Source organism: Hypomesus transpacificus, chromosome 3 (assembly GCF_021917145.1).
Source record: "Hypomesus transpacificus isolate Combined female chromosome 3, fHypTra1, whole genome shotgun sequence".
Taxonomy (NCBI): Eukaryota; Metazoa; Chordata; class Actinopteri; order Osmeriformes; family Osmeridae; genus Hypomesus; species Hypomesus transpacificus.
In genome coordinates this window covers 8,519,464-8,547,126 of record NC_061062.1, presented here as the reverse complement: position 1 = coordinate 8,547,126, position 27,663 = coordinate 8,519,464, and the positions used below count along the sequence as shown (strand labels likewise).

Genomic DNA, 27,663 nt, shown 5'->3' with positions numbered 1-27,663 from the left:
AGATAACTTTGTTTGCTGCCATTTAACTCATCTGGGTACCCACCTATAGCATTGCTATGAACATATCACATATATCATCATTCACATTTATTCATCAACAATTGAAAATGATAATAATGAAAAGACACTTTGATCGTTTTCAAATGTGATTTATTGAAATAACCCTGGGCAGCAGTAGGCAGAACTTTACTTGCAACACCAATTTGGAAAACTAGAGGCTTCCATTGACTACAACATTCAAATGTTCACCTACAGGAAATAAAAAGGAGGTAAACGTGTGGACCATGACGGGTCGCACAAATGGATCTCTCTCAGCCGACACACTGGTCACTGATCACACTCTTGCTCAGCGGGCTGCTCAGTGAGGAGTGAGTCAGCTGGCAGGTGAAGGTGTGTCCGGAGCTCCAGCGTGCGGAGGTCAGGGTGAGGACACTGCTGAGCTTGTACGTGGCGTCAGCTTGCCGTTGGGACACACCTGTCTGGACCTCAGTGCCAGTCACAGTGCCTCCGTTCTCGGACCAGGTCACGATAGCATCGTCAGGGTAGAAGGCCCGAGCCAGGCACACCAAGGCGGTGCTGTCCCCAGAGAGAGGTGCCTGGGTTGGGGCCATCAGAACCAGAGTGGGGGTGGACGGAGGACGGTTTGCTGAAGAAGACAGATGGGAAAATCACATTATTAAAACAATGTGGTAAATAATTCTAAAACAGCTTTAGGAGATCTGATCTCTAAATTTGTTGAAAAAAGTACATTTACGCCAAGTCGGACTATGTGATAAAAAAATGTGATAAAAAAGGGAAACAAATAATAATTGCAATGTACTACAGATATACAAAGTTGTCTATGTCTGCAAACCGGGAAATGAGAGACCATGTTAATATTGTAACGATGGCGCTAGGGGTCTATATTGGAGTGGATGCGTAATAATCGGACGCAGAGAAGAAGACCTTTTTATCCTGTGTCCCATACACCGCTCGACTACAGGTTTTATTACTACACCACCAATCACATGTGAATGCCAACAACAAGTCATTAACTCACATACAATTCACAGTTATGGCAACAACGATAACTTATAGTTACTAATATCCCTACATCATCCACTGACAAACCTAATTGACAGAACAACAACACTCAGCTCAAACATGCATACAACATTAACCAAACATGAAACAAGTATGTGAATTGTGCCACCCACAATCCTTTGCGCCAACAGCGCGAGTTAACACGCGACCAATCCGTGGGTCGCTACATAGCCCCCACCTGAGGGGTCAGTCGTCCCCGACAACCCCATCACCCAACAGGTAGTCTCTTAAGTGTCCTGGCCGTAACCGCCGCCGAGTTGGCCTCCTGGGACTGGTAGAAGGTGCCATAGGGGGGGGGTTACATTGTCCAGTGGGAATGGTGCCGCTGGTGTCGTTCTCTGCTCCACCCGTCTCTGGAGCAAGCGGGCGATATGGTGATAGTCTGTCCTGGTGCAGCACCACCACACGCCCCCGACCAGGCATGCGCACCCGATACACCACCTCAGAAACCCGTTCCATAACTTCACTGGGCCCCTGCCAGTGACTGCATAGCTTGGGTGACACCCCCTTCTTACGAGTAGGGCAATACACCCAGACCTTGTCACTGGGCTTGAAGGTCAGCTTCCGACACCGGGTGTCGTAGGCTCTTTTCTGCCGCACCCCAGAGTTAGCCTGGGCCTGACGAGCGTACTCATGGACTACTTGGAGGCGATCTATCAACCTCCGGTAGTAATCCATCTCCTTTCCTCCAGCAATCTCCGGCTCGGGCGGGGTCCCGAAAACCAAGTCCACCGGTGTCCGTAATTCCCGCCCAAACATGAGGGCAGCTGGTGTGCACTGGCTGGACTCCTGGACGGCCGTCCGGTACGACCACAGGACCAGGGGCAGGTGGCGATCCCAGTCCCGCTGATGTTGGCTGGTCAGGATGGCGAGCTGGGTAGCCAGGGTGCGGTTGAACCGCTCCACCAGCCCATCGCTCTGAGGGTGGAGAGGTGTCGTCCTCGTCTTGGATACTCCCAGCCGTCGGCAGACCTCGCTAAAGACCTGGGACTCGAAGTTCCGCCCCTGGTCACTATGGAGTTCCGCAGGGACCCCGAAGCGGGCAAACATCTCCTCTACCAGCCTTTCCGCAGTTGTGGTGGCACTCTGATCCGGCACCGCGTATGCCTCCGGCCATTTGGTGAAATAATCCATGGCCACGAGGACGTAGCGGTTGCCGGAATCAGTCGCTGGAAAGGGCCCAAGTATGTCCACCGCTACTCGCTCCATCGGAGCCCCCACCAGGTACTGCTGCAATGGGGCATGGGAGCGCTGCGTTGGCCCTTTCTTAGCAGTGCAAAGGTCACAGCAGTGCACATACAGCTCCACGTCCCGTCGACAACCTGGCCAATAGAATCGGCCCCTGAGGCGGCGGAGGGTCTTGGCGATGCCGTAGTGCCCCGCCCCCACCGAGCCATGGACGGTCTGAAGGACCTGTTGGCGGAGTTCACGGGGTACCAGCAGCTGTAGGAGGTCGCTTCCCCGGCCAGGAGCTTTCCACCTCCGGTGCACCAGCCCGTCATGGAGCTCCAAGTTGCCCCACTGTGATTGGTAAGCCTTAACCTCCGGTCCGTGGGCAGACACTTCTGTCCATTCGGGACGCCGCCCCGTCGCCAGCCAGTTGATTACCACCGCCAAGGTTGCATCGGCCTCCTGGCATTGTTGCAGCTGAGCGGAGGTCCATGGAGAACTCCCCTCGCAGTCAGCTGTCTGAATGGCTGCCACCGTCAGTGGTTGGTCCCGCTCCTCTTGTCGTTGGCAATACCGACATTCCAAGACTGCACAGGGGCGGCGGGAGAGGGCATCAGCATTAGCATGCAACCGCCCTGGTCGATGCTGGATCTCGAAGTCATACTCCTGTAGGGCCTCCAGCCAGCGAGCCACCTGGCCCTCCGGGTTCTTAAAGTTCAACAGCCAGGTAAGGGAAGCATGATCGGTGCGCACAAGGAAATGGCTGCCATGCAGGTACGGCCGGAATTGTCGCAGTGCCAGGACCACTGCCAGCAGCTCACGCCGGGTCACACAGTAGTTCCTTTCAGCTCGGTTCAGAGTGCGGCTAAAGTAGGCTACTGCGCGCTCCACCCCTCCAACACTCTGGGACAGTACGGCGCCAACTCCCACGTTGCTGGCATCAGTGTCCACGATGAAGGGCTGTTCCGCATCTGGGTAGGCCAAAATGGGAGCCTCGGTAAGGTCAGTTTTTAGCTGGGTGAAGGCTCCGGCACACACGTCGTCCCAGTCAAAGGGCTGTCCCTTGTCAGTCAGTCGATGGAGGGGTTTGGCAATCGTGGCGAAGCCCCGGACGAAACGCCGGTAATAGGACGCCAGGCCCAAGAAGCTCCGCAGTTCGGTGACGTTGGCAGGGGGTGGCCAATTCTGGACTGCGGCCACCTTAGCGGGGTCGGTAGCTACCCCGTGCGCGCTGACCACATGGCCCAAGAACTGCGTTTCTCTTGTCAGCAGGCGACACTTGGCAGGGTTCAACCGCAACCCAGCCTGACGAATGGCTTCAAAGACCTCTTGCAGGTTACCCAGGGCTCGGTCAAAGTCGCTGGCATGCACCAGCAGGTCATCCAGGTATACCACACAACGACTCCGTGGTATTTCAGCCAGTACCCTCTCCATCAGCCGTTCGAACGTCGCTGGTGCATTACAGAGTCCAAACGGCATAACACGAAACTGCCACAGTCCCTGTCCAATGGTAAAGGCAGTCTTTGGTCGTGCGTCAGGGGCCAACTCCACCTGCCAGTAGCCACTACGCAGATCAAGGGAACTGAACCAGCTGGAGCCTGTGATATGGTCGAGGGCGTCATCTATGCGAGGGAGGGGGTAAGAGTCCTTCTTGGTCACCGCGTTGAGACGTCGATAGTCCACGCAGAACCGCCAGCTGTCATTCTTTTTTCGAACCAGGACAGCTGGTGCGGCCCACGGACTGTCAGAGGGCTCAATTACCCCAGCAGCAGCCATCTCCCTAACTTTGTCTTCTGCCACCTGTCGCTTGCCGAGGGCCAGCCGGTGAGGCCGCAGGCGGATGGGTTGGGCGGTACCGGTGTCAATGGAATGCTGAACCAACCCCGTCCGCCTACAGTCCTCATCCTTTGCTGCAAAGATATCTGCATAGTCCTCTAGGAGGTGCCTCAACTGGCCGCACTGCTGTTGGTCAAGGCCATCACTGCTGCGGCGGCAGAGTTCCCTCACCGCCTCAGACGTCTCCGCCGATGTATGGTTGGTAGGCTGACCTGGCATGGAGTCGCTGGTGGCAGCTGTTTGGCAGCTGGCTTGCTGGTCTCTGACCTTTGTGTTCTTGTCCTGGCCGGCCTGGAGCGCCACAGTCTCCCCACCAAGGGTGATGGCTGCCCTCAGGACATCAACATAGGCACCCCAACGGGACAACAGGTCCAGGCCGATAATGCACGAGTCCTGAATATTGGCAAGCCAGAACTCGTGCTCCGCCTCCTGGTTCCCAGCCTGGATCCGCAGATGCTTCTTCCCCTTTGTAGCAGCCTTCTCCCGTCACCGTCACCAGGTTCGTGTCTGACTTTGCCCATGCGCCGGAGAGCGTCCCCATGGTTCCTGGAAGGACGCCAGGACGCACCAGTGAGACGGTAGACCCCGTGTCTACTAGAGCTTGGCAGGGTTGGCCATCAAGCCAGCAGTCCAAATACAGTCCCTTAGTGTTGCCTACACGACCAATCAACAGTTCTTGGCTTAAGGGAGGGGCCAACGATTGGGGTGGCGGGCCCCTCACTGCGCCACCCCCCCGTCGTTTCCCGTCTGCTGTGGTGCTCTGGAGACTGGTGCTGGGCAGTCACGGGCAATGTGACCAGGTTCGTCACAACGATAGCACCGAAGAGTGGATCGAGGTCGACGGTTCCCAGCTGGGGCTGGCCGCCGCTGAAACTGCACCTGACAAACTGGCTCGGCCTCCTCACCCTCACAGTCGATGGCCCGGACGTGTGGAAGGGACAGCCGTGGGGCAGCCTGAGTGCAGAGCACCGCCTCTGCCCGTACCGCTTCTTGAAGAGCCCCCTCCAGGGTTCTGGGCATGGAGAGACGCACATGCTGGCGTAGCTGCTCTGGCATAAGCCCCTTGAGGAATGCATGGAGAGCCAGCTCCCCTCTTGCAGCGGCGTCGAACATTGGATAGCCATGGCGGACGTAGAGCTGGATATCTGCGGCGAAAGCGCCCAAACTCCCTCCCTCCTGGCGGCGACAGCTGGCTAGCCTGTCCCTACTCTGGTCAGGGAATGGTGGCTGCCCGAACCGCCTCTCCAAGGCCCCGGTCAAGGTCTCCAGGTTCCGCTGTTCTCCCGGGGTCAGATCCAGGAGCACCTGCAGCGCATTTCCCTCCAGCGCCAGGGCAAGATGAGTGGCGGCTTCCTCGCTGCTCCAACCACCATGCCACACTGCCAACTGGAACTGGGCAAGATATGGCTCCAGGAGCGTCTCTCCATTGAACTTGGGCACCTTCGCTGGTGTTCTTGGCATGGCAGTGGAACGGGGCAGGATGGCCCCAACATCCACCTGTGGGGACGCCCCAGGTAGGTCAGGTTGGATGTCCACAGCTATGACTGTGTGTTCTGTGGTTCCACTCCCGGCCTCTAGGGGGCGACAAGGCCGTGGCACACTGGACCCATCAGCGTGGGACGACGTTCTTGCCCTGGAACGCTCCATCTTCAGCCTACGTTTCTCCAGGTGTAGCTGAGTCCTCTTAATGGTCTCTTCAAGATCTGCGATTTCTTCCTCCATCCTGCGTGGTTGCGCCATCCCACTTCTGACACCAATGTAACGATGGCGCTAGGGGTCTATATTGGAGTGGATGCGTAATAATCGGACGCAGAGAAGAAGACCTTTTTATCCTGTGCCCCATACACCGCTCGACTACAGGTTTTACTACTACACCACCAATCACATGTGAATGCCAACAACAAGTCATTAACTCACATACAATTCACAGTTATGGCAACAACGATAACTTATAGTTACTAATATCCATACATCATCCACTGACAAACCTAATTGACAGAACAACAACACTCAGCTCAAACATGCATACAACATTAACCAAACATGAAACAAGTATGTGAATTGTGCCACCCACAATCCTTTGCGCCAACAGCGCGAGTTAACACGCGACCAATCCGTGGGTCGCTACAATATGTTCATTCAATAATCTCATTCATACATGTAATACATTTGCACAGTATAACTGTTGCATGCAGTTAATACAAGTTTAGAAAACTGAAGGATTATGTAGATATATGAACCAAACAGCAACAAAATACATGCAGGAGCTAGGCATAGTTTGAATATAGCTTGTAACTTAGAAAACATTCCATGGCAAAAAGATGCAAAAATAAAAAATTTATAAAATCATATAAAACACACTTTGTATATAAAAAAGTAGAATTCATATCCAACCGTCTATTATTTGGAATGTTATACCTAAAATGTTTACTTGCTTATAAGTAATTCGGTGCCGCCTCCAAAATAGTTTTTGGATGCACGGTGATACACACCAATACAAAAACCTCCCTAGAGAAGAACGTTGCCCATGCAGGCTCTGTGTCTTCATGAGAGTTACTCACGAGTAGCTTAAACCCAATAATAAGCTATCTAACAGTTAAAAAGTAGATTGCAAGTGCAGTCCCAATGTTAACTCAGTCCAAAACAGCATAGTATCCGTTCTGAGGCTGCATGTAAACGTTTATAATCCACTTTGGTGCTGTGGTAGGTTTTTGTATAAGGTACCAATCCATTTATAACACTGATGTCCACCACAGTGATACACTGCCTCGTCTTCTGCCAGCACTCCGTTGATGTGTAGATACTGGGTGGTGCTTCGGGTTCCCGAAGATGTGAACCTGCTCGGCAACCCAGATGCTCTCTGATTTTCAATGACAAGTAAAAATTTGGGGCCATCTCCAGGCTTCTGTTGGTACCAGGTCAATACCCAGTCATTGTCAATGCTACATGGGATTTTCACAATGGCCCCCAGGGTGACGGAGATGGACTTATCTTGTGTGATTACAGCGGGCCTGTAACCTGTGGACACAGATTATAAAAGGATTGGGAGAGAAAATCGTGTTTCTTAATGCAACATATCCAAGCAACCTTTAAATATTGCCTTTGGCAAGGAAGTTTTAGCATCACAGACCATTTAATAATAACATTGTTCTGATATCAGACATCAAAATATGATTATTGGTACAGCAGTCTTACCAGTCAGGGTCAGAAGCAGGGCAGTGAGAGAGACAGTAGACAGGACCATTGTCATCTATTCTGGAGGGAGAAGATTCTGATATCACTGGAAGAGATCAGTCTTCACTGCAGATAAGCTCTCAATCTACCACTCCCTATAAAAGGGCAGTGAGTTGGACTGAAACAGTCACTCAAGCACGAACAGTCTCTCTCTCTTTCTTTTGCTGCTAGTCACACACGCACACACACACCCACATATGCATAGTAAAGACAGTTTGACGATGGTTTAGGGTTAGTTTCATGTTTCACTTCTCCAAAAAAAAGTACATGGAAAAACGCCTGTTCAATGTGGGATATAGGGTATTCAGTTTGAATTAAAATCACAATTAACTGAATGAAAAAATGACTTGAAAATAGTTGTCTCCTCAACACTATCCAAGAAAACATTAAGTGAGTCCCAATTAAGTGGCGCCAAACTTTAGGCTTAACACTTACACAATTGTGTACAAAAAATGCATGTAACATGCACAATCAATGCAAGCGGTTGAGTCCCTTTGTCCCCTCAAATGTGTCTGTGTGTGTGTGTGTGTGTACTGTATTTCATTTCCTCTTTCTTCTCTATGCTCTCTATAGAGCAGCTGTTGTCTCAGTATGTCTGTCAAGGGGAGTACCCACAGCACTCCTGTGAGCCCAAAATACCCCACGGCTCTGACAACTGGACCGGACCTGCACGCACAGAAGTACTTGCACATGTTAAGGGGGGGCGAAACCCATTGGGCCAAAGCTCATTAAAGAAATACAGTAAAGTAAAGGCTTATTTAATGGCAGATAGAGAGACAGTGGAATGACAGGCAGGGCAGGAGTAACGGGCAGGGCAGGCAGGTATAGGCAGGCAAGCAGATGGGAAACGAGAGGCATGTGAACCACAGTAAATTAGTGTTAGAACAAACAGGGAACCAGGAGTACTATGATACTATGAAAAATACAAACAGAGTGGTCGCAAAAGAACTACCATGTCGTTTTAAGAACCGATCTGGCCATGAGTGACTGGCCAACCAGGGTTGATATGCTGCCAGGCTGATGACCAGATGGAGTCAGATGTGCAGACTGAGGGAGTGAGATAGGAGCCATGCCCACCTCACAGACTCCTGTGCACAGACAGGCTGGCTACCACTGGGAGGCAGAAGTGGAGGATGTTACAACACTAACATAGAGTTTGCTTTAAGGTCATTCTATGTCCAAGATATTGATGTGAATGGATGGACGTACATTATGTATGCATAAGTTTGATTGGGTGTATACTGTAGGGATGGGCTGATGGATGAGTCTGTGTACAGCCATTATCTAATTGGCTTGTAGCCTAAATGAAATCAGATCAAGAATTGTCAATATCTGATACATATGATTACAATCTATTTATCTACAATCTATTTATTTATTTATCTGATACATATGATTACAATCTATTTATTAGTATAAGAGAACTATCTGTAAGTCTTTACAAGCAATTTTAGTTCTTTCTTAGTTTGTCCAAGTTGTTGAAAAGAGTGTGAGAGAATTAGAACAAACCAGTGATTCAATTATTTTCAAGTGTACCGAGCATTTCCGAATGAAACCATTCATCTGCTTTTCAACCAATCAATGCATGTCTCTTTCTCTGAGAAATGAAATCTGTTGGTACCTGCAGCGCGGATTAAAAAAAAAGAGGAGGCGGGACTGGTTACCACAGCAACGAACGCACACCTTCCAAACCAGGAAGTGCAATCAAAACCAAACAGCCCAAGTTAGCATTACTTGCCAGTGTGCATGTTTGATTTTCTTGTGAAAACAATGACTTATTTCTCGAAAACCATTGGCAATCGAAGGGTGATCACTGACACTGACAAGAAAAACATAGACACGGTAAATAGAGGTCACGTTTCGTGTCTGGAATAATGCTACTGTATTGTACTTACAAGGGTACCCCTCAAGTTTACGGCAAAAGAATAGTCTAACAATTAGTACTGTAAACCAGGACTAGTTTATCAATGTATTCCTGAGCCTTGGCTTTGCAAATCAATTATTGGTGTTTGTGGCTTTTTCTGTAAAGGTCTTCCGGCTTTGTGACCAAGAAGGGAAAGGTTACCTGAGCAGAGAAGACATGAAGGTTGCTGTCGTTATGCTGTTTGGATACAAACCATCAAAAGTAAGAAATGTTGAAAAGCAACACTGGCGTGACGGGTTGCTGTCTCGTCCTAGCGCGCAGAAAAATAACTCCGTATGTGTTTAAGAAAGAAAGAAAGTTTACATTGGAACACCCCCTTTCTTCTCCTATTATGTATACTGTATGTCATTGTTTCCCTATTCGTACCTCAAAGGCCAGGTTTGTTTATTTGGCGAACCACAGCGTGGTAGTAGCCTTTGGTTAACTTCCCTGTAATGTTGAATTCTGCCCACAAGAGGACGCCGTTGTCTTTTAGTCTGAAGAGACATGCCACTGCTTTCTATTTACTGTGAAAGAATGTTATTATCTAACAGTAGCTGAGCACTGCAGAAACATTAATTTGTGATAAGTTGTTTATCCTTCCAACACTGTAGATGATTTGTTGTACATTTTAATTACAGTCAGAAACAACCATTTTAATGAGTCAAGACCAAGCAGCAAATTCACCAGGTAAGGCTATGATACTGCATTTAAACACACAGTTATTACCATACCAGTTATTACTTCTGTCTTGGAGTATACTATCATTTGTTTTACCACTCAGCCTTTAAAGTAGCCTACAATGACGACTTGTTTTGACAGAATGAGGAAACACAAGTGTATGTTGAATGTGCCACTGTGAAATGCATAATATTATCATACAGGCCTACATAGCCGACACTTTCAACTTGTGTAGCCTTGATGTGTAGATTTATGATAATATACAAAAAGGCTCCATCTTGATGTTCTCCTGCTGCACTCAACTCTCTCCTCCGTGCGTGTGTGTGAATGCAGATTTGTGTGATTGTATTTTGTGTTTGTGTGCATGTAGCCTACTCCCTGGCATGTGTCTGTTCAAGACTCTGTACTAAAAATAAGGAACAGGAAGATATACCCCCGGCCCAAGGTATACCAGAAAATGCCATTGAGACAGTATTTAATTTGAGAGAGATAGTGGCACAGTCTACGCACACGCGCACACACACACCCCACGCCTCAGGGCGTCCTCAGACAGCTTCAGTGGCTTTTTTGAGGCTAATTTATGGCGCGCCTGCAGTTTAAACGTCATTATGGTTTCATGCGCTGTTCATCACCGGCCCACTTATAGCCAGCCAGCTGAAGCGGGAGACTCAGCCTGTAGCCGGCGTGAACGACTCCCGTCAGTGCGTGTCGCGGAGCTACGTTGTTGAAAGTTCAGGAACGGTTCATTTTTCAGGAACTGCTCGTACACTTCTGATCCTTCGACCTTCTGCTGTGCTTTTCATGCGCAGCCTTTTTTTTTTTTTTTTTACATTGTTTTAGATGTTGTTGACAAGTTGCTGCAGTAGCCGTGGTATTGGTTGTAGTAGAGACATTTGTTATTGCAATAGCAGTATGGTAATTGCAGTCGTAGTGCTAGGTTGTCTGTTGCATTAGCGGTCGTAGTATAAGCAGGCCGTAGGGTTAGATGAGTAGAAAAATAGAATGACACAAGATGAAAAAAAAAAAATAAGAACGGCTTCTCTTTTCAAATAGATATCCATGTCATCGTTTGAACCATTTCCAGCAATTAAAATAAATCCTTCCCCACTGAAGGACTGCGGTGGGGACTGAGATTGTATCAATGCTGAGCACACAGCCTTCCAAAAGGTGCCTTTGACAAGATGGAACAAGGCACCAGAGAAGGGAGACAGTTGGCGAGACGGCGAGCCTTTTCACGATAAGACGTTAAACGGTGGAAGACCCAAATTGGGAAGTCATTGTGAACCTGGTTCCAAGCCTGGAGCTAACCCTCCTTTGTATCCTGGCCTACAGGACTAGAAGGGAGGTAATCGGGTTAGCATTTGTGTGTGTGTGTGTGCGCGCGTGTGTATATATATGTGTACATTTTCTGCATCTGTCAATATACTTGTGTGTGTGTGTCTGTGACGAAATATTCCACCATCCATTAAATTAGGCTCGGAGCGCGCGAAGGAGGTAGTGAATTAAACGGGTTTCCCCTCCTGTGCTCCGAGTGATTACGTTGTGTCGGTGGAGGTGGTCTTTGGGGTAGAGCGGTGTGAGGGTGGATTAGCTCCAAAGCTGTCCCTGCCTCTCGTCTGCGGGCAGACGACGCACGCAAACACAACCTTCTCCTGACAAAACGGATGACACGAAGAGCGCTGGTCTTCTTCATTCTGGAGAAGCGTGATGCACGACCTCAGGGCAGGCTCAAACGCGGGCCGTGGGTTTGACGTGCCGTGAAGTGTCACAGTCCTGACAAAGACTGGTTTAATGGGGAGGTTGAACATGTATATCCAGGTGTGTGCATGGTCGTGCAATGGAAACTCTGCATTGTTAGGGTAGTCGGCAGCAGAGACCACCCCAATGGCACCTTTCTTCCATGTGACGGATCCATTTCAGTGTCCCACTCTGCCTCTCTGTTCTCTCTCTGTCTCTCTTTTTCTCTCTCTGTCTCTCTTTATCTCTCTCTCTCTCTTTATCTCTCTCTCTCTGTCTCCGTGTCTCTCTCTCTGTCTCTCTCTCTCCGTCTCTCTCTCTCTGTCTCTCTCTCTCCGTCTGTCTCTCTCTCCTCTTTTAAGGGGAGAGAAACGGAGATGTGAAATGTGTCTTTTACAAAGCCCCACAGCATGCTGCCCTGGCTGGCTTTCATTCACTGCCAGAGACACTCCGCCTGGTTTGCGGGGAGTGTGTGTGTGTGTGTGTGTGTGTGAGAGAGAAAAAGAAAGAGAAAGAAAGAGAGAGAGAGAGAGAAAGAGAGAGAGGGAGAAGTTGCCAAGCTAGCTGGACTGTCTGGATTGGTGGAGCGGACATTTAGCACGTCAGCCGTGCACGTGTGTGTCTCAGAACACGAGGAGACTATTTTTGTGGGGCCGTCTTTGATATTTGAGTGAGCTGACTTGATAGGGATTAAAGAGATATAAGGATGACTCATCACTAGACCCCGCGCACCCATTCACTCACTAGATCACTTTTCCACTTATTCGATTGCTCAAACCATATTTCTCACTTACGCACCCACTCTCTCTCTCTCTCTCTCTCTCTCTCTCTCTCTCTCTCTCTCTCTCTCGCTCTCCCTCCAAGGTGTCTCTCTGGAGCGGTTCGTACCCCTCATGGGGAGGAAGTTGTCAGGGGAGGATCCTTACGACAAGACGAGGCAGATCTTCAACGCCTTTGATATTCACTGTATGTTCACTCCAAAGTCTCCTCCTCTCCCCCTCTCTCTTCCTCCCTACCAGCTCTCTCTGGATCTCTCTCTCTGCCCTCCATCTCTCTCCCTTTGCCTCTGTCTCTGTCTCGATCTTGTCTCTCCCTCTCTCTCTCTCGTTGTCTCTCCCTCTCTCTCTCTCGTTGTCCCTCTCGTTCCTTTCTGCTTTCCCACGTCTTCCGACCCGCATCATTCCTCGTTGGGGATTAAGGACGTTTCCGCAGTTTGTTAGACATCACCCTCAACGGCGCTTTCGCTGCCACTTTTTCTGCCCACGACTCGACCCCAAGCCACTGGCCGAGCGGATGGGAGCTTCCCAGCTGGTGGGAACGAGAGCGCAGTGTCCCCCCTTGACCAGAGAGGGGCGCCAAGCCGTAGCTCCTGGGGTTGAAGCGGGGCCTCTCTCCTCTCCTTGTCCTCTGAGGGCTCATTGGTGTCAGCCTCGATGCTTTTCTGCAGTGCCCGATTCCCAGCCACTGGGAATGGGTGTTGTGTTCCTGCGTGTACCTGTGGTGCCCTCACTGTTTGCCCCAAGCTCTGAAAAGGTGGAGTGTGTGCGCGCGCATGTGTATTTGAATAGAGAACATAACCGTACATACTTTTGTGTCTTTTTTCATCTTTGCATTATATGCCCTCTTTTTGTGTCAAGGCTTAGAGTTCTCTGATGATGATATGAAGGTTTGACTTACTGAGACTCCTGACTGACTTCTGCACACACACACACACACACACACACACACACACACACACACACACACACACTCACTGTTATTCTGTGGGGGGGGGGGAGTGAAACCTTAAAGGGAGACCCCCCGAGAGGCGGTGGAATAGAAGCTAGGTGGTTTTATTTGAGTTTTACAGCAGCTGTTTCCGGCCTGGTCTACCGGGAGGTGGGAGTATAATTATCCAATTAATTTGGTTCCCCCAATTTATAGTCAGGGGAGTGTGTACAGTACGGCGTGTTCATGTGGCAGTGTGTTCCTGTGTGTGAGACACTGTCTGTCTGCGGGGATGCAATGCAACTTTGTGTGTGGGTGAGTGTGTGTGTGTGTGTGACTGCCATGATTAAATCTGTTGTCAAAGGCCCAGGGACCTCTCTTCATTAACCCCCCCGCTCAGCCTCCATTACAGACGAGGACCTTTTGTGTCGGAGACGGTCGGGCTCGTTTAATACCTGTTCGAAACGGAACCGACGGAACCGAGCCATGACGAGGGACGTAGCTCCGTCAGGCCCATTCTCCCTGACTTGCCTCCGTCTTTCGCCCTGTCTCTCTCTCTCTCTCTCTCTCTCTCTCTCTCTCTCTCTCTCTCTCTCCTTCTCCCCCTTTCTCCCTCTGTCTGCCTCTCCCTGATGGATACCCACCATCGGGCGATGTGAGCCTCGAGTGTTTGTGTGTCCGGCACGTGTTGCGCGGTGATATCTTTGTTTGTGCGCGTGTGTGTGTGTCTGGTGTTATCGAGCTGGGATTGAGCAGCGCTGCTCTCAATTAGCAGTGAGATTGACTGGTGGTCCTCATTCGCTCTCCATCCTTTCAGACACTTTTTAGGCTCGCACACTCGGGGCAGATAGCTCCATTGTGTGAGTGCTGAATTTGGATTTACACACCCGGACCATCATTCGGTCGGTTGAATTGTGCTCCACTTATGTGTGGGTATACGTGTCAAAGCGAAAGATTGCGCACATTTCTTTTTTGTGCTTGTGTGAACGAGAGAGAAGCAGTGTTGTGTTTCATGCTTCGTGTGTTCTTGCAAACGAGTGAGTGGGTGCATGCATTTCCTGGCACACAAAGATTGGAGCACTCTTAATGCCTATCAATAGTTAATCCGCATCAATAGTTGATGACATCTTTCAGACAAGCGCACCAGAATAATGCCAGTCTGGAATAATACATGTGTACATTACCATATCCTGAAAGACAGGGCAACTAGACTGCACCGTCTGAGTCATCGTCACCCACACATAAACACAAACACACACAAACACACACACAAAGTCATACCACCTCCACCTAATCAAAGGGTTCACACAACTCTCCATCCCCCACTGTGTCCTACTCAAACGCACACACACACACACACAAGTGCTGATAGACACAAATCAACTCCTGACTACAGCATGTTTTTGTCTGTCACTAGGTCGAGGCTTCCTGAAGCTTGAGGACTTCCAGACGGCTTTCAAACAAGTGGCCCCTGCCCTCCCTGAAAGAACTGCACTGGAGGCTTTCAGGTGGGAACGCAGAGAGGGAACGTGGAAGGGGAACGTGTAAGGGAAACGTGTAAGGGGAACGTGTAAGGGGAACGTGTAAGGGAAACGTGTAAGGGGAACGTGTAAGGGGAACGTGTAAGGGGAACGTGTAAGGGGAACGTGTAAGGGGAACGTCTGTGGAGAGCATCTACAGTAAAGGAAAGTCTGAGGGCAAACGTCTCAAGATAAATGCCAGCCCCGGACCGCCTGCATCCACGTGGCTTCAGAGAGGTTGATACCATTCATCAGATTCACAACACAGGCCTGCATATAAATGCACAAACACCCTAGCGCTCTGAGATCTGATTTATTTGGCTCTTGTAGGCCAGAACTACCTTTCGTAGTTCTGCATCTTTTTGACACTCGTCACCTGACTCGAGGTGGGATGAAAAGTGTGTTTGTGGTAGACGGCAGACCGCAGGCCAGCCCTGACCTCTTTCTCTGATGGCAGGAAGGCAGGTGTATGGCGTGCAGGCACAGGTCACAGGTCCCAGCTTTGGCTATTGCATCAGGAACATTTGAACCCGCGACTCGTTCCGAATTGGTGGCCTTTCTCTGCTATCTAGTGTATCTTTCTAACAGCTGGAGAGCTGTAGGTCCCACTGATGCTTTCCCTCTCAGTCACCTTTGATGCTGGGAATATGGGGAGCCAGCCGGGAGGAGGGGGACACGGAGGGCGAGCGAGGAAGGAAGAAGCCAAGATGAGGAGGGAGGAAAATGCGGTTTGCGAAAAGTGGGGAAACAAACCCCTCAAAAAATCCATTTGAGATCTGAGAAGATAGTGTGTGTGTGTGAAGTTTATCGGCTTGCCCAGGGCAGTGTTTAGTCCAGATTATAACTCCAAAGTGATAAAAAATAACACTTGCCGAGAAGGAGAGGGAGGGATAGAAAGAGGTATCTAGGGGTGAGCGAGAGAGAGAGAAAATGCCGGAGTTCCTCCTAAAAGAGCCTCCAGACTAGCGGTTTCCGTGTGTGCGCTCCTGTGCACTTTTGGGGATATGATTATTTTGTCATGTTTACTGCTTATGTGTGTATTCGATAGCCTGTGATATTGAGAAATTGTGTGAAAAAGAAAGGGCTTTGGTCACATTTCTATATGGGCATAAGCAAGGACAAGATGTATATACAAGGGCTTTTTATCTTGAACATGAGATGGGACAAACATACAGTAGGGTTATAACAACATGCACAGGATCGTATTTTTTATTTTTTGCAAAATCATGTTAAAGCAACGTAAAGGCACATCTTTTCCAAAGAATTCAACTAATCCACTCAAAGAAAAAACAATTTCTGTCCATTGTGGTGTGTGTGAATGTGCATTTTCCCCCGTCTTTTCATGAGAAAAGGGATAAACACTGTACTTGTTCTTTGTCATGACCATTGAAGAGCGAGCGAGGTCTGCTTAGGCTTTTACACCATAACTCACTCACACTTTCTCACTTTGTATTTTTTTCACTTTGAAAGCACTGCACACATTACGATGCACTTCCACCCTTCCCTCAAACTCTCCTTCGATTCCCCACAGACACACACCACTCGCACACACGCTCAGAGGCACACACGCACACGCACATTAACGGCGCCCGCCCGCCACCTCTTTTACATGCTCCAGATTTACGGCCGTGCGACGACACAGCCGCGCTCTCGCAGCCTGCCGCTAACTCGCTAACTGGCGAGCACGCCCCGGCTCCTGTCGCCATGGCAACGAGGCCACGCAGCCGCTGCTGGCGACTGCCATCGCACGCTGGAGGGGTTCTCCTGCGGTTGTTTATATCCCCGTCTCTCTCTCTCCCTCCTTCATTCCTCCGGCCAGCTTTTTGTCTCTTTCCCTCGCATTCCTTTGTCCCCTCTCTTTCGCTCTCCCTCTCTCCGTCTTACTTTCTCTCCTTCGTCTGGGTTCACTCTCCCCTTTTTTCCCCGTGTTTTGTCGAGCCCCGCCGTGTATTCTACCTCTCACCCACCACCTCCCCCTCCGCCTTCCTCCCCCTGTCTTGCTTTCTTCACTGTTTCCAGAGCAACTATCAGTCATCGCTGCTCTGTTAAACACCTGACACTGTGCCCGCTTTCTCTGAGAGAGGAGGGCGAAGGAACCGGGAGAGAATCTTTTTCTCTCTGCTTTCTCACCATCTCGCATTGTTGCCATCTCTCCCCTCCTTTCCTCTTTACACCCAGTTTCTCCTTCTCTCTCTTTCTTTGTATTTCCTTCTGTTTCCCTATCTCTCTTCTTATTTTTCTCTCATTCTTGTTTCCCCTCGCCTTCTTTCTCTCTCTCCACCATGTTCTCTCTCTCTCTCTCTCTCTCTCTCTCTCTCTCTCTCTCTCTCTCTCTCTCTCTCTCTCTCTCTCTGTCTCTGTCTCTGTCTCTCTCTCTCTGTCTCTCTCTCTCTCCTTCTGCTCTCTTCTTGCCTCACCTTGTTTCAGGCTTTGTGTCCCCCCATCTGCAGTCTCCTCGCCTCAGTTCAGCCTTATGGTAGCCCGCCATCCACGGTCCAGCCAAAGGCGATGAGCCAGACAGAGAGAGAATGAGTGCGGCAGGGGAGGGGTGCACAGGTTGGGGGGGGGAGGAATGGTGAGAGCGACGAGGAGCATTTTCTAAAGACATTCTTGCTTAACCCCCCCCCCCCCCCACACACACACACACACACTCTCCCCGACACTGTTTTACAGCTCTGTCCTTGTCAACCTTGGCCCGATTCCATATCAAACCCCTGCCCTCTTCTCATTACCCCTAGCCTAGGGCAAGGAGTTGACTCAAGAGGGCATAGCAGACATGGCGGCGATTATTAAGGGGTTCCCTAATAACACGAGCATTCATTTCATTACGTTTTTTTTTCATGGGCCTAAGCATTTGTTGTGTTCACACTTTTCGTCCTAGGTATGGACACAAGAGAGAGACACTAGAAAGGTGAAAGCATATCCACCAAACATCCACTCACTAGGAACTGAGGAGAGGAACATGACTTGAAAATGGCCGTTGCGACTGTTTTTCTCAAGTCTTTTTTTGGGGGGGAGGGAATTCATCGCAGGTCTGTCCAACTCCTTAAGGGCTCTTCATCTCTCAAGCCTCCCCCTTTCTAATTAGTGTCATACTTAGGCATTAGAAGCCATGGTACATATGGGTCCCTAGCCAGCCAGTGACATTAAGCGCTCAATTAAGAGCAACGGAAAGGCGAAAGATTTGCAGACACTTTTGGCCCCTGAGGGGACCACCGTGGCCAACTGCTAGCTAACCTGTCTTCAAGGGAAGTTCTCCTGTGAAGCAGTACAGTATTCCACACTTCTGGTGATATTAGGTAAGATATGACAGCCTCAGATGTGAGGTTTATATCCTTTTTTTGTCACAATCACGTCAATTCCAACATCTGACACCGGAAACCTAAATGAATTGCGTGGAAAGCAGATAATGGTGAGTGCTTTCATGTTTGTCAACGGCAGGCGCGGAAACAGATTTGTTATATCTGCAGAGCACAGATCTTGAGCGTTTATGTTGTTAGTAGTTGTTTACTGTGCATGTGTGTGTGTGTGTGTGTGTGTATTTGTGTGTATGGACACACTCCTCTGTGTGGAGTGTGTGCGCGCAAACTTATCTCTTTGATGGCCTCCTAATCGTTCGAAATGGAGTTTGAGGAATTAATCAAGCGTTCTTTAATTAAACTTCTTCGCGGCTCGTACCCCATTTAACGACACAGAGGAGGGACACGCGGAAACATGCATGCAAATGTGTTCCCCCCAACTCTCTCCCCTCCAAGCTATAACAGGAGGTTACTCGGAGTACCATCTCAAACTTTGTGCCCCTATCCCCTTCCCCCCCCCCCTCCCATTCCTCTTTCCCCTTCTTTTCTCCGACAGCCGACATCCCTTTTCCACTTTGTATCTCTTTCCCATTTCCTAACCCTCTTCCGCTCTCAAGTGTGTATGTTCTCCGTATGGTTTCAATTGAGTTGCTGACAATGGAAGACCCTCCACGAGACTGTCACGAGGGACACGAGGGAGCGTGATAGGGGAGGTGGGGTGGAGAGGTAGGTGTAAGACTTACACAGGGGGGGGGAGAAAGAAAGGAGACCTCACATATAGATATCCCTGTTGAAGGACATCCCCAAAGTCTCTCTCTTAGTGACCGAATTTGTGCCGACTTCAGAATGACGAATGATATAACATTTCCGACTGGAGGATTAAGAAATTCATATTGGGAACCGCCAAGTTGGTCGAACGACCGGACCCGGAGAAGCATATCCGTTGAAGAGGTGCATGACCAGGTATTCCAACATACAGTACCTGGAGTTGTCAAATAAACTAGGAACGGAACACATTAGAGGAGTATGAGTGTGGAACAGAGACAAGAAAAAAGCAAACGAGAGGGAGGACAAAGAAGGTGATGACTGATCCGTAGCAGATAAGGCTTCTCTCCCCTCGGTGTGAGTGCACCTACGCTCCATTTAGAGTTTGCCCTTTTCCTTTAGCCCCCGTATCAGTGGGTCATTACAGTGCCTTTGTGGGAGACTGAATGACGCTCCCTGGATGGCACACACACACACACACACAGACGAGTGTGAGCTGATGATGGCAGGAGCTCATCCTTTAGAGGAGATTTTGTCTTTCATTCCTCCAACACACAGATTGTCTTCATTTGAATCTGCTTTGCCTCAATCCTCATCTCTACCCCGGTCAGTCATACAGGACATCCTGTTTGTTTAATAACAATTTCAATTTGCGTATTTACTCAACCCCCCCCCCCCCCCCCCCCTCATTTTAAATTATCGCTCAGTTTTGCAGAAATGTGCTCGATCTCTCTCTCTCTCTCACATCCTTTCAGATTTATCGCCATTCCATCGCTCCGTTATTTTGGGATAAACGCCAATTTTTGCCGTTACCTGCTGACTCTCCAGCCAGCAGCCAAATTATTCGCTGCATTAACATGGATATTTAAATCTATTTCCAGCAAATCCAGTTTGCCCGGTAGCTACATTAATGTGGATAGCTATATCGTTTTTTTATTTTTTCTTCACCTGGATGAGTCAAACCATGGGCCATGTACTTCCCGCCCTCAATCTGTGTGCACGTCACGACAACTCCTCTGTTATCCTCTGCCCCTTAATTGATTGGTTGATATCAGTGGTTGGTCTGACGCTGCGGTTAATTGATTGGTGCGACTCCGCTGATGGCCCTGAAGTCTAATCTTGATTAGAGAGGAGGGAAAGCGTATTTCAGAAGCTGAAATGAAACAGTTAAGACGGCGGCTCTAAATGGTATGGTTGATCACTTTGTGGCTCTTGCTTCATTTCAATTGGTAAGCATTTTTTGGGGAATATATCATTTGTCTTCATTATATATCCACATGCTCACTCACTCTCTCCCTCTCACACACACACACATACACACACACACACACACGGTTTGATAGGGATGATAGGTGAACCGAAATGAGGTTAAACCTCTGGGAGTTGCCCAGTCTACTGTAAAGAGAACCCATGATGATTGCGCCAGCCATCACTGACATCCTTCTACCTTGCATGAATTATAATGAGGTATGTGTGTATGTGTGGGTTTTCTGTGTGTGTGTGTGGTAGGTAGCCTATATCCATGTGTTTTTGCGAGTTGACATGCCTCTGCATTTGCACTATTTACAGTAGACAGTTTCATGCACTGTTTCCTACAGCTTGTGTGTGTTTAATAGGTGTGAGACACGATAACAAGGTGCAGATCATGCTGTTTACCTGACTCGTGGTTTTAAGGTCTCTTTCTCACTTTGTCTCTCTGTCCCCCCCCTCCAGTCTCTCTCTCTCTCTCTCTCTCTCTCTCTCTTTCTCTCTCTCCCTCCACTCTCCACCGAGGAGAAAGGAAAAGCATTACAAACCAGCATGAAGCTGCCGTATTCTCCCATCTGATGAGTAGATCGGAGAGCCTGATAGGAATTAGCTACACATATCCCGTAGGTCCTTAAACGGTAACAAAAGTGAAAGGCGGGGGGGGGGGGGGCAAATGTTCCGCTCTTTATCGAGCTCCGTTGCCATTAGCCGCAGTGATTGGCTCAGGTTGCCGCATGAAGCAATTGGAGACGAGTGACGTCTACGTTTCATTCCCTCATTCAATCTGTCAACCTCGCTGTCCCTCTCTCTGTCCTCCATTCCCTTACCCTCTCTCTCTCTTCTCTAATCTTACCTGTGGGGAAAGATGCTTATCAAAGGGAATGATTGGAGGTACCCCGAAGGAAGAAGGGATTAAAATAAACAAATACATTATTTAATAAGGAAGGAAGGTCTGTCCGTGTCTGTGAGAGAGAGAGAGAGAGAGGTCAGCGGTGATAAAGCAAACGTGTCCAAAAAAGGAAAGTACCTGTGAGCTTTGTTTGTCAATGGCTGTGCTTAAGCGCGGACCGTGTGGCGTAACAGTGACTTCCTTTGTGTGTGTGTAAGAGAGAGTGAGTATCCTTTGATGCTGAAAAGAAGTGATGGCAGGGATGTGACCTGCGCTGGGCAGTCGCTGCGTGCGTCTCTTCACTTCTTGTCTGGTCTTGGCATGCCACACACACACAGTCTCTATCCAAAACTCCATGACAAACAGTTCTTCGAGTTCCTCGAAAATACATACCCATGTCTACTTAGGGTTGCTGGGCAAGAATGAGTCCAGCAAGCTTAACAGAGAAAGATACCATGGTTTCCAGAAAGGGAATTGTCCAGTTCTTCGTTCTCCTGCTTACTCACTCATGGGCATGTGTGCATACCGCACACATGTTGTGCACAGGCAAGCGAACATGGCAGGCAGGCACGCACGTAAAGGAAGCTCCTCTGTTTGATGTTTCATTCTTAAGGCTCTGGATGAAGAGCACTCTCTCCAATGCCACAGTTGACATTTGCCGTTACACTTCTTTGAACAAGAAGTACTTGAGCCTTTCATAATGTCCCTCTTACTGTGTGTGTGTGTGTGTCTGTGGGTATGTATGAATGTGTGTGCGTGTGCACTTGCCTATGTTAATGTGTGTGTGTCTGTGTGTGTGTGTGTGTGTGTGTTTGTAATGTGCAAAGCTTCTAAGAGGGCGGCCAAGGGCTTGGAGGGCTGTCCAGGCCACTTGAGTCACACTTCCTCAGAATTGAAGGACTTAAGCAAAAAAAAAAAAGAAAAGAAATCTAAGGACTCGCTCCCCTCTGCCCTGTGGGGTCTACAATGAAGAATCTATCAACGCAACCAACTGAAAATCAGGGGTCATACAGCTTCATAGGTTTTTTTTTTGTTCTCACTTTATCTCTCTGCTCGCTCTCTCATTCCCACCCCAACACGCTCTCTCACCCTGCAGTTTTACCTCCCGTTTCTCTTTCAATTCAATATTTCTCCCCCTCATGCAAAAAATAGCCTCCTCCTCTCATGTCCTCCTCTCTCATTGTGGCCCTTCCTTTCTCTCTCCTCTTTATTTCCCTCGCTTTCATCCCCCCTCATTTTCTCTCTCTCTCTCTCTCCCTCCCTCCGTAAGCCGCTCTCCCAGAGGAGTGATGGCCGTGTCTTTGATCTCGCCAGGAGGTCTATGCTGATTGGGTAATTCTGCTTGGTCAGTGTCACGCGGCCTCGGCGCCGTGTGAGATGCTCGTCCTCCGAAGGTCAGTCGCCTCCTGCTTCTCCCCAGGGAGGAGGGGATGGAGGGATGAGGTGTGGAGGCGCCGGGCTGAAACAGGGTTTGGCCACAGCTTTGGCCTGCGCCCGTTGCGTGCGGTGGTGTCTCAAATGAAAAGCGCGTTCCCTGTTGATGGTAGCTAGCTACTGCGGCACCTCCTCAACTTTCATTTCAACATTGTCGCATCGTCAACATTGTCTCGACATGGTTCGCCGCTGCTTTATTCCAATGAGGGTTTCACGAAAGGAATCTTCACGAGCTATATGCAAAACAAATCTCAACGTCCTATGCTAAAATGTTTTGTTAGCTTGTGGTGCACAAATGTACTGTTTATTCACTGCACTTACTAATAACACTATTTGTACGTTGCTTTGAACCAAAGAGTCTGCTAAATGATCTTGTGCGTAATACAATGTACTTTTTATAAGTGCACTTATAAGTGCCTCAAGATACATTTTTAAGGGAACCAGTCCTTTCCACTGATTCAGCATCCAAGGCAGTTTACAGCATCCTGGGTGTTCAGCTGGACACGCTTTATCGACCTTTCTCCTCAACTGCTGTTTGAGGACTATCGTCTTTGGCGAGTGTTGAGATATTAAGCAATGAGATGGTGTGTTGAATTTTGCTGTATTCCAAATAGACTCAGAAGCATGTCAGACACACATCATTTCGGTTGGAGTCAGTTGGCCCTGCCACTGTTGCCGGCCGTGAGAGAAGGGAGGTCTTACACAAAATACTTCCTTTCAACGTTTTTTTCTGGGAATGTCATAACGTTTCAGACGGAAACATGACCGATTACAGGGAAGACTGTTCAATTCTACTACATCTATGACTACTACAGCTCAGATTTCAGTGTTTTGACAAGTTGTTGTAGCTAGGCGAGAGATTTTCACGAGCGTCAGGATATTTTGGCCAGTGTAAGCGCGTTTGCACAGACACCTCAGTTAACAAGGCAGAGGATGGAGGGGGGGGGGGGGTCCTGTGTGTGTGTGTGTGTGTGAAAGTGTTGCCATAGTAGCCCTTGGAACTAAAGCACCCAGTAGTCTGCCTGCCACATCCTCTTGTCTTGCACCCTGCCCAAGAGGTCACAACAGGAGTACTTCAATCAACCCTCCTCACTACCACCCCACACCCCCTCCTCACTGAATCTCTGCCTCATGCAGTCAAACCCCTATCTCCTTCACTCTACGTGCTCCTCCTCTGACTCTCCACCTCTTTATCCTGCCGTGCTCGGCTCTCTCCCTCCTCTTCAGCCCCCCCCCCCCCCCCCCCCCCGGTCTTCCCCTCCTCTCCTCCCGGACTTTTCCGCCCACTCTCTACTCCATCGGTGGTTTCCACGCAAAATGTTTCTTCTCTCCATACCTGTTCTCCCCTCCCTTAAAACACCTTTGTCCTTCTTTTTTCACCCCAAACCCCCCCACCCCCCCCCGCCCTCACTCCTCCCCTCTCCACAGTCTCGTTGGTTCGGTGTAAGACCCTGAACTGGCTCTAAAGGACCTCAGCTTTTGGGCTATGCAGAGTACAGCTTAATATCGACATTTGTTTTCACCTTGAAACACTGCTTGTGTGTCAGACATGCGATGCCTCCACACATTAAGGCCTCACCTTTGTGACACAGATTCCTTCGACACGAAAGGAACGGGGTGTGTTCCTCGATGCAGACCGATATTGGCAGGCTTCAGAGTGGAGCTTAAGCAACTCTTGACGGGAAAGCATTTTTCACAGCTTGAGGGTTACGCGAAAGCTGATTTACATGTGTAAATAATGTATATGCTGTGAACCCGTCTCCGTAGTGAGAGCAAAGGGGGGTAGACCGTACAGGGAAACATTTATGTTGTTAAATGTTTCCCTGTTGTTAAGGACTGCTCTACAGTGGGTGTGCGCGTGTGTGTGTATGTAATATAGGCAACTAGAACAAATCAGTAAGCCTGACTTGATTGGCAGCCAAGAAAAATCCATGGTCAAATAACCCCCAGTTATTCATTTGGGGGTCAAACATCGTTACCATTGCCTCAATTCAGGAGTAGAATGAAAAAAGAAATCGAAAAAAGAAATCGAAACTATCTCATACAAAGCAATTTTGACTTTTTCGTGTTTTTTGGGGGTCTCAGAAGCCAGTAGATAAGTAGTCACCACAGAGCTATGGGATTCTCAAAGGAGGAGGAAAAGATAACTCATGTGGACAACGACAATATGCTTATTATTACTATTCTGGAGAAGTCTTGCCCCAGTTTAAAACAGGATTTGGTGGCAGGGAGCTTTAGTGTGTGCCGGCTGGCTAGCTGTATGAGCTGTTGTCTTGGAAACAAGAAGAGTTGGGAACGAGCTGTTGAGGTGCTCTTCCCATGGAGTATTTGTGTGTGTGTGTGTTTGACTGAAATAGATACACCAATGATATGGGTGTGTAAAACACTTGACACACGCGTACACTCGTACATAGGCGTCCGCTTGTTGTGAACTCTATGCACACACACACATATTTGTCTCCTGGTCAGAGGGAAGAAACCCACTCAATTGTGCGATTAATCCATCGAACAGAACCATGGTAACAGTGAGCTGGCTGGCTGTGATAATAAAGACCACTCTCCCAGAGGAGGGGGCAAACTGTGTGTGAATACCTTCAGTGTGTGGGTGTGTGTGTGGTTGTGTGTGTGTATGTGGGGGGGTGTGTGTGTGTGGGGGGGGGGGACAAACTAGACTTGTTTATCCAAAGACATTTTCATTCGTGATGTTGGTAGATAAAAATGTGTGATTGTTCTTGCGCATTTGTGGTACTCGGTGTGTGTGTGTGTGTGAGAGACAGAGAGAGAAAGAGAGAGAGAGACGGCTGGTTGTCCCCCCTGCATTTTTGGGTTGTGTGTATGCTCCGCTCTGAGAGGTTGAAGGAGAGAGTCAAAGACGAGGGAGGGAGGATTACAAAGTTGGTTAGACTGGTGGAGACAAAGACACATATATTTCCTATGTGCTTTATGTTAATGACAATTAGTAGCTCTACGAGCCTTGTCTGTTCAGAACTTCTTATATTACATTCACAGTCACAGTGATGTGATGTCGTATCCGCCTGCCTATGATAATGAACACTTTTTGGCTGAACAGTTTTACATTTTCACTGTAAAATGTGATCATATGTGAGGTGACTTTCACAGAAATACAAAAACGATCACATAAGAGCATGTAGAGCTTTTACAAATTCACAGAAAATATTCACGCACCTGTGTTCTGAATGTGAATTTTTTCTTTACACATTTGCAATCCATTATGGCACACCAAGCCAGGGTAAGTTTCTTCCAAAAGTTTTGTTTTGTTAATTAGTAATTAGTGATTAAGAATTTATTATAATACGGGTGGATGAAATCAAGCATTCTGATTGGTTGAGAGGGAGTTCCGGGGTGTGCATTATTGAGCGATAAAGTACTGTACGCCTTTTTACATTTACCTTAAAAGGGGAGCGTTCCATATTAGTGTGCACTTAAAATAACTAAAAGGTTGCAGAAGAAAAAGACTGTCTACAAGTACTGGTGCAGACATCCCAACCTGCAGAGACTCATTTCCGGGAGGTGGCTTTTGCTGTCCCCCCCCCCCCCCCCCCCCCCCCCGGGGGCCCAATCCGGACGCATGAAGTACCGCCTCACCCCACCGCCTCACCCCCCCCCCCCCCTCCCCGCTGCGCGTCGGGCCTAACAATACCCTGGAACCCGTACATCATTGACGATAATATACTGCCTCTCGTACCTTATTGCTTAAATAAACGCATGCCACCAAAACCTCACATTCCTTATAACGAGCAGCAGCATAAGATTGAATGCTAACTTTGGCGAGTGTCAACGAATGGTCAACAAAAATCTGGCCTACATATGAAGATAATGTCATGTTACAAAGTGCTGTCCCATCCCAAATACCATTCTGAGCCCTTGCTGCGGCTCACCAGGCGACGTTAATGAAGTCTGTGAGGGTTCGGGGCTTAGGCCTTAGGGGGAACATTGAGATGAGGCCGAAATGACCTCATCCCAAATCGAGTCATTAACTGATCTCAAGTTCAAAGCTAGCGAAAAGGCAACCTCGCTCAGCCAACCAGAAGCTCCGGCGAGGTGAAAGGTGAATTGGCGGATACTCAAACATAGCATGAAATGGGAAGGTTGTCTGATGTGCTGGCAAAACGCACTGAATGTCTGATGTGGTTTCTAACTAAAAGTTTCAAATGTGCAGCTTTTTCTGCCCGTGGTAATGTTTGGATGGGAAGAGTGCAACTTATTCCAATATTGGGGGCGGGGGGGTGGGGGGGAGTCAAATCTGGTTCCTATGCCAATGACTAATCTACCAAAACAGAGCTTTTGGAAAAAAAATTTCCCTGGCTTGGTGTGCCATAGCAAATCAAAAAAGCGACCGTCAGTTTCCAATCTCTTTGGCGGCAAACAATCGCTTTGTCTTCTGTTTGGTAGTCCTGCTTCGTAGAACCATCCAAAGACAATTAATTCTGCTCTCCATCTTGAATACCCAAACCTCGTGTCATCCTTATCAAGAACATTCCCAGTGACACACACTTGGAGAGAGATAGCCATGGAGAGGTGCCCAGTTCCTGAACACAAACGAGACATGAAGGGGGTCCAATCGGAGATCAGTCAATGCACCTGTATTCCCTAGATGTGTCCTAGGAGCGCATGGTATGTATGTAGGTGGTATAGAGGCATAGTCTTATCAGTATAAGCTATCTTTACCAGGCCTGTCCATACTGTTGTTAGATAAGAGACGACCATCTCGCTGACCCATACGTTATGAGAGCACTTCTGTGTGTCTATTTACATTTCAGATATGGCATGATTCATTTTTAATGTATCGGTTGCCTCGATTTTGTGAATCTGAAATAGTCAAGTGCTTTGGGCCTCAGTTTTTGGTACACAAACCTCAACCCTCAACCTTGATTCTACTTTTCGATACCTCTCCAGTGGCACCTTCATCTTGCAGTTTACGTTACCCCCGACCCCCCCACCCCTTGGTATAAAGACATGAATTGCTTATCTGTCATATTGATGTGGTGTAGTATACCTACAGGGGTGCTGAGAAATGGCAAACCAGAGCTGAACGCGAGGTGTGTGTGTGTGTGTCTGCATCAGTGTGGAAGCACTCAGCAAATATGGGTGGGAGACAGAAAGGTCTGCCATAGCCTCTTCAGGGACCAAAGCTGG

At 48.7% G+C, this 27,663-nt stretch overlaps 2 protein-coding genes across 3 annotated transcripts in view; one reads left to right on the top strand and one right to left on the bottom strand.

The window, feature by feature from the left end:
- Positions 1–170: 170 nt before the first annotated feature.
- LOC124489164 (immunoglobulin kappa light chain-like) lies at positions 171–9,482 on the bottom strand. Its single transcript, XM_047051847.1, has 4 exons — positions 9,441–9,482; positions 7,285–7,344; positions 6,781–7,107; positions 171–646 (listed from the first exon to the last, which is right to left on the bottom strand). The coding sequence occupies exons 2-4, from the start codon at positions 7,337–7,339 to the stop codon at positions 312–314; spliced, it is 717 nt and encodes a 238-aa protein (XP_046907803.1). The 5' UTR covers positions 7,340–7,344; positions 9,441–9,482; the 3' UTR covers positions 171–311.
- Positions 8,755–27,663, top strand: part of efcab11 (EF-hand calcium binding domain 11) — a 27,631-nt gene continuing 8,722 nt past the window's right edge. Inside the window, exons 1-5 of one of the 2 annotated variants that reach the window (XM_047045003.1) lie at positions 8,764–9,165; positions 9,353–9,448; positions 9,868–9,916; positions 12,509–12,610; positions 14,769–14,859. In XM_047045003.1, the coding sequence (XP_046900959.1) occupies positions 9,070–9,165; positions 9,353–9,448; positions 9,868–9,916; positions 12,509–12,610; positions 14,769–14,859 (434 nt within the window). In that variant the 5' untranslated portion in view covers positions 8,764–9,069. Of the gene's footprint in view, positions 9,166–9,352; positions 9,449–9,867; positions 9,917–12,508; positions 12,611–14,768; positions 14,860–27,663 lie in introns of both variants that reach the window. The other variant, XM_047045011.1, reaches the window with a different exon arrangement.

Coding starts and splice junctions, on each gene's coding strand:
- LOC124489164 (XM_047051847.1), bottom strand. CDS start 7,339: ATGACAATGGTCCTGTCTACTGTCTCTCTCACTGCCCTGCTTCTGACC. Junction 7,108..7,284: donor CCTGCTTCTGACCCTGACTG/GTAAGACTGCTG, acceptor CTGTGTCCACAG/GTTACAGGCCCGCTGTAATC. Junction 647..6,780: donor AAACCTACCACAGCACCAAA/GTGGATTATAAA, acceptor TGTCTTCTTCAG/CAAACCGTCCTCCGTCCACC.